The sequence below is a fragment of the Crinia signifera genome, chromosome 2 (genome assembly GCF_055691185.1).
Source record: "Crinia signifera chromosome 2, ASM5569118v1, whole genome shotgun sequence".
In the NCBI taxonomy this organism is placed as follows: Eukaryota; Metazoa; Chordata; class Amphibia; order Anura; family Myobatrachidae; genus Crinia; species Crinia signifera.
In genome coordinates this window covers 128,314,446-128,321,195 of record NC_139218.1, presented here as the reverse complement: position 1 = coordinate 128,321,195, position 6,750 = coordinate 128,314,446, and the positions used below count along the sequence as shown (strand labels likewise).

Here is a 6,750-nt window from a genome sequence, read left to right as displayed (position 1 = left end):
CATGTAGTAATAAATTATTCCTGAGACAAGAATATGCTTCTTTTATCCAGCAAGAAGATCCACACAATGCACTTCATCAATGCTTTATAGCAGGGGTGGACAATAAGCGGCCTTCCAGCTGTTGATGAACTACACATACCAGCATGCCTTGCTTTAGTTTTGCTATTTGGTCATGCTGATACAAGGATGTGCAGTTCATTTACAGCTGGAAGGTCACTTATTGCTCACCCGTCCTTTATAGTGATAGAGGGGTAAATATCCTTAAGCTTTTAAAAGTGAAAAGTGGGTACGTTGTCCTCGCAACAAATACGATTCTATCTATCATTTCGGTACTTGTGAGTTATCTGGGCTGCCGATTTTTTGATTGTATGCCTTAAGTTAAGGTATACAATCAGATGCGATGCGATGCGATATCGCATCGCATCGCATGCGATCATCGGATGCGATGACCCGATTTTTCCATAGGAATCAATGTTAAAATTGACTGAGTCCATTTTAACATGAAATTCAATGGGAAAAAGGGGTCCTCTTCATACCCCTACTATCCAAGTGGGCATGGAGTTGGATATAAACCTGTGGCGAGCGTAGCGAGCCACCGAGCCCGAAGCGTGGCGAGCGAAGCGAGCCCCGCGAGGGGACGGTATTCTGTGTCCCCTCGCGGGGCTCGCTACGCTCGGCTTGCTTCGGGCTCGGTGGCTCGCTACGCTCGCCACAGGTTTATATCCAACTCCATGCCCACTTGGATAGTAGGGGTATGAAAAGGACCCCTTTTTCCCATTGAATTCCATGTTAAAATGGACTCAGTCCATTTTAACATTGATTCCTATGGAAAAATCGGGTCATCGCATCGCATCGCATCCGATGGTCGCATGCGATGCGATGTGCCCGATCCGACCCGATTTAGAAATCGGCAGCCCGGATAGCTCACAAGTACCATCATTTCTCTATTTCATAATACAAAATTATAGGCAGATTCTGATTGGTCGCTAAAGGCAACATCCCCACTTTTCACTTTTAGGGCTAGATGTATCAATCTTCAAAAATAGATAACATGGAGAGTGATAAACAGCCAGCCAATCAGCTCCTAACTGCCATGTTACAGTCTGTGTTTAAAAAATCACAGATGGCAGCTGATTGGCTGGTGTTGATCACTCTCCATTTTATCACTTTTTGAAGCTTGATACATCTGGCCCTCAGAGGCTTAAGTAAATGCACCCCTTAGTCATTTCTTTTCATCTACTCTTGCCATTTAACCTGAAAGGTAAATAGTCTGTTTGGCCACAATGTCTGACATCTTTAAAAACCAAAGTATGGCGCTTCTGAACAGGGATATTTTTATTCACATTTTTCCAGTTTGCCTTCCCTTAATGAAGATTATATTAGTCTAAATAGTGTCTGTCCCAAAAGCTATTGTACTGTATGCTGTACATTTCTACACAATGAATGGCTAACACACAGCTGCACGCTAGACATGTATAAATCCAATTTTCTCCTCAAGCACTATCGCAAGAAAACATCACTAGCAATACCAGCAAGAAGCGCTCACAGATACACTTAGCACAGTTATTTCTGTACACTACGCACACACTCATCTTTACAGCTTCACAACCTAGATTTCACTCATCTAATAACACTCTAACTGATGTAAGCAAATAAGAAATAAATTATAAAAATGGGAAAAAATAGGTATTTGACATCAAAACAAAGCAGTATTTAAAAAAAAAAAAATGACCTTCTTTCCATATTGTGATTCATTACATAGAAGTGAGTTGCATGTCAATATATCCTATAATATCCTTAATGCACTATCGGAGGCTTATGAAAAAAATGACTAAATACAGATTTGGCACAATTTAGATAAAAGCATCATTTTAGAGGGCTTTGTGTTTTATTCTTTGCAGGCAATCTGCAATATGCATGTGCCAGGGTTACTGTGGGCCAGATGTACTAAGCTTGAAAAGTGATCAAATGGAGAGTGATAAACCACCAGCCAATCAGCTCGTAACTGCCATGCCACAGGCTGTGTTTGAAAAATTAAAGTTATGAGCTGATTGGTTGGTCGTTTATCACTCTCCATTTGATCACTTTTCAAGGCTTAGTACATCTCGCCCTCTGTGTTCAAACTCAGGCTTTTTATTACAGTTTCAGGAGTACAGCACTTGGCCCCAAAACTAATGTGGATCTACTATCAGGTCTGAGACAAGGGGGAAATTTAACAAGATGGGTGTTCTATTTTAAATGGGATGTTGCTATGGGCAGCCAATCAGATACTATCTATTATCTTCTAGAAGGTGCTAAATAAATAAGTACTGTAGATAATGGGAAAAGTGATTAAATAAGCCATACAATAAGCTACACACCATCAATCAATTGTGTAAATTTACCAAATTGTTCACTTCTATATACCCTCACTTTGTGGGATTTACCAGGGTTGTTCTGAATATAAGGCCGGATTCTGATCTTCCTTTTAATGGAACTTCCCAACCTTTCTGATGTCAGTGGGGCAGTTTTGCTGTTTGGGAACTGTCCCGCTGTCACACCCATGGGCTACAGTGTCCAACTAGCGGTTGGGGGACACAGTAACCACTGCTCTAGCTGCAGATTTGCAGAGGTGAATGGAAGCACATGCGAAACATCCATTCAGGGCAGGGAGAGGCCGAACTCAGCCATAGTATGACGATTAAAAGCGGCATGTGGTCCCACTTCCGGCCACGTGGCCTGTTGGGAAATATAAAGGTTGGGAGATAAGTGTAATGCAAACACAATTGCAGTCCTGCAGTGTAGAGAATACTATAGCAACTAAGCACCTGTATTCTGAGTCATATGGATCTATGTGATTGCACCACCTCATTCTCTAGCCTGCAAGAACAGCCGCTTCCACATCATCCACAATTACACCTAAATCATGCTTCAAACAGGACATGCAATCAAATTTGGCATGGAGTTTGCATACACGTGACCTACGTGCCTACATCCTGTTGCCACCCAGTAACCCTTGGTCATCACAGAGAAAGGAATGAGGCGTGGACAAATGCATATGCAGCCCGTGACATATGCGCTGTAGGCTAACAGTTGGTCGACGCGTCCATATTCAGATTGGCATGCGAGTCAGAATCAGGCCTACAGCCTCTCTGTATTTCAATGACTAGATGACTGTATTTATTTATTTTGCTTAAATAGTAAATAAATCCTAGTTTTAGCAAATGAAAATCTTTAGATTATTCCTGCACGTGCGCTGACCGGTCAGGCACCAGGTTTTCAGTCCCAGAGCTAGTACCAGGCTAATAAAAAATGACAGCCCTCGTATGTGGAGATGGAATCTGACAAGGATTAGCATAATATACACAATACGTACCTGCTTTCACCTAACTCATTCATTAGAAACCACACCATGCTTACATAAATGCACACCGCCCACATTTTCTCATCAGATAATATCTCAAAAAAGCATATCCGTGCTTACAATACACATGAACTATGCATAATAGTATATGTTTGAACAACTTGCCATATAGTTTCTCAAGTGCTTTTGTTATAGCTGAGTGTAACTATTATCTATTATGTAAATAAACAATAAGTGGCATACATAACATGTATTGTTTCTTGTATACAATAATTTCTTCTTATTGTCCATGATAAACAACAATATCTATTTTGATAACCAAGTGATACTATAGTTAGATCCATTACATCAGTGCATTTCCGTCTTCTGCTCTCTTACTTGAAATTATCTCTGGAGATGCAAACATGATAACATAATAATAAGGGCTTGAGGTAATGGCTGGAAAGACCAGTCCGGTCACCAGGAGGTATTATTCTGCTCATAGCATTGTGAAACATGGTGACCTCTCTTCTTCCCTTTAAGAGATGAATGTTAGATCCCGTCAGAGTTAAATATCCTGCAGTTTCAAAGTTTAACACCAGCTTTATGTTGATGGCTCATTTTGATGTTTGTGTGAAGTTTCAGATAAGTCTCAATAACAGGTCATTTTCATTGCTCTATAATTGCACAAAGTGAATTGTTGAGGTCTGTAATTGGCTGAAATCCTAACCTGTCGATAATCCACACAGGGACGTGCAAGCCCATCCTAGGCAGATTGTCAGAAACATTTTGTAGCAAATTAAAGTCTGCATTTATGCTCAGTAGAAAGACGATTGTCATGTTCTAGTGCCAAGAGCCAGCTTGGTTCTCTACCTTTCCTTGAGCTGATATATATATAAAATGTACAAGAAACATGTCTTATACCAAAGTTATAACAAAAAAGTTTTATAAAGACAAAACGCTTTAAGAGAATTCAGCTCAGCTGACTACAAAATCAACACCCACCACCACAGCCCCGTAATGCCCATTAATGTCCACAAACATCAGACACAGGTGAGGACTGCATTTCCCTGCTTAGACCCAGACAGCCGTATTCATGTCAAACCCTATGTACATAGGCTCTCCTTGTTTTGGCTCTTTCTTGGCATATATTGTAGGCATTTCAATACTTTTTCCATTACTTTTGCCTGGCTTTTCCACTTTGCCTTTAGTTTCCACCTGCGTTGGAAAATAGAACACACCTTTTTGTTTATTTGTCTTCTTGGTCCTCTTGGATATTTGAGATTTTTGATCTTCAATATGTAGCCAACCTGGCTTCTCCTTAAGTAGCTTATCTCTGTCAGGTCGCACACTTCTTATGAACTTTTTGAAAAAGTTGGCTGTCAGAGATATCTTTTTGTAGATTTCTTGGGATCTGCTAACACTTAATATGTTTTCAGATTTGTCTGCTTTCTTTTCCATCTCGGGTAAATCTAACCAGTTTCCAACAAGGTCTGCAAAGATGTTGTCCCCCAAAATAAGAGGCTGCCTGTTTCGGCTTTGGGACATAAGTGAAGATGTCCAGTCATTTGCTTCGTCACACACAAATTCCTCGCTACATTGATCATGGTCAGAATTGGCATTGGTCACATGATGATGGCTCTGAAAGTTGGAAGCGGAGAACTGAGGTTCATGCATGGGCCAACTCTGTACTGGTGGTAAGTTGGCAGAAGAGGACATATGTGTAGTTTGTGTTTCTCTTCCTCTATCAGACAATACCTGATGACCTTGTGTTGGGCCTGGCATGGAGACAGGGCTAAATGAGCTTGTAGCGCGTGACCTTCGGCTGCCAGCCAACGAGCTGCTGTCTAGACGTTCCCCACCTGCCCATTGCTTTTCAGTCTGCTTTCTGGACTCATGCCTGACCTCAGAAGCTAGTCGTGAACTATGGCAATATGGATTTGTTCTAATATTTTGGAAATGGTTTTGATCCCCTGAAATTTCCAGCTGCTCAAGTGCCGCCTGAACCTGGAGAAGTTTCAGTTCCTGGAGTGCTCCCATCATGCAGTTCATCTGCTCCTGCAAGTCTTCTCCAACTTCTTTCATTGACAGCTGTGGAGAGGAACAGAAGAGATCTAGTTACATAGAGACAGATAAGAATACAATTCAAAATACTCTTCCCTAATGAAAGTACTTAACAAAAACTAGAAATAAATGAAGCAATGCTTTCTTATTATTATCATGCAGCCACAGGCTCTCTGAGGAAGGATTACTCTTATTTTAGCCAGCAAGAACACCCAAACCAAAATATAAGATACACAAGGGCTAATGTATTGAGCAGTGAAGTTATTTCAGCAGTGGACCAGGGGAGGAGTTGCCCAGAGCAACCAATTAGCTTTGAGTTACCATTTATCAAACGAATTATATGAAATGATAAGTAGATGCTGATTGGATGCTATGTGCAACTTCACCTTCACTGTTTGAAGGCTTGATAAATCAACCCCGTAATCTGTAGCAACACGAGTGACAATGCGTGCTTGAGGTGGGCGGCTGATGTCACATGACATCAGCGCTCGCCCCATCTTCGGCGACAGAAATAAAGTACTAAATAAATAAAGAAATAAATACCTAAAGTAAATACTATATTAATAGCAATAAATTAAAAGAACATTATACCACAGGAATGGAAGACGATAGTAAGTAAAGCCCTGTACACAGGAGGCGGCAGCTGAGCTACATGCTTAATCACACCTGCAATGTGTGCTGAGCGATCTGTGCGAAGCAGCGTTTTGCCTACGCTAATAGACCAGATGCTACGATCTTAGCAGGAAAGACGTGCAAGTGACATGCAGGACCGCGCATTGCCATTGCTGGGGGCATACACTGTCAGAACGCTTAGAAATGGTGCAGAAATCGCGCAGTGTGTATGCCCCTTAACAAACATTCACAATGAAAAATATTTAGAAAGAAAATGTAGCACATATGCGATTCACATCAATTTATCCCTATCCCCTCTCTGCGGACCCATGAATAGTGACATTTTCCTGTGGTGAGGAGGGGCCACATCTTATGAGTTACCGTAGCTTATGGAACTATTTGCTAACCCACTAGAAAGTGCATTCGCTCAAATGAAGTCATAAGCCATTATGTTCACAGGTCCTTACTTACTTGGGCCTGATTCAGAGTTAATGGTAAAACCAAATCTTTGTCAATTGGGCAAAATTATGGGCCTGGTTCTGGTTCACTTGCAAAAGCAAATTCCCTCTCTAATGGACAACATCATGTGCACTGCAGGGGGGGCAGATGTAACATGTGCAGAGAGAGTTAGATTTGGGTGGGGTGTGTTTAAAATGAAATCTAAATTGCAGTGTCAAAATAATGCAGCCAGTATTTACCCTGCACAGAAACAAACTAAGTCACCCAAATCTAACTCTCTCTGCACATGTTAC

At 41.3% G+C, this 6,750-nt stretch overlaps 1 protein-coding gene across 2 annotated transcripts in view; it reads right to left on the bottom strand.

Moving 5' to 3' along the window:
- Positions 1-778: 778 nt before the first annotated feature.
- The window catches only part of INKA2 (inka box actin regulator 2), a 31,959-nt gene continuing 25,987 nt past the window's right edge, over positions 779-6,750 (bottom strand). For both annotated transcript variants that reach the window (XM_083172802.1, XM_083172801.1), the window contains exon 2: positions 779-5,413. In XM_083172802.1, the coding sequence (XP_083028928.1) occupies positions 4,397-5,413 (1,017 nt within the window). In that variant the 3' untranslated portion in view covers positions 779-4,396. The remainder of the gene's footprint in view (positions 5,414-6,750) is intronic.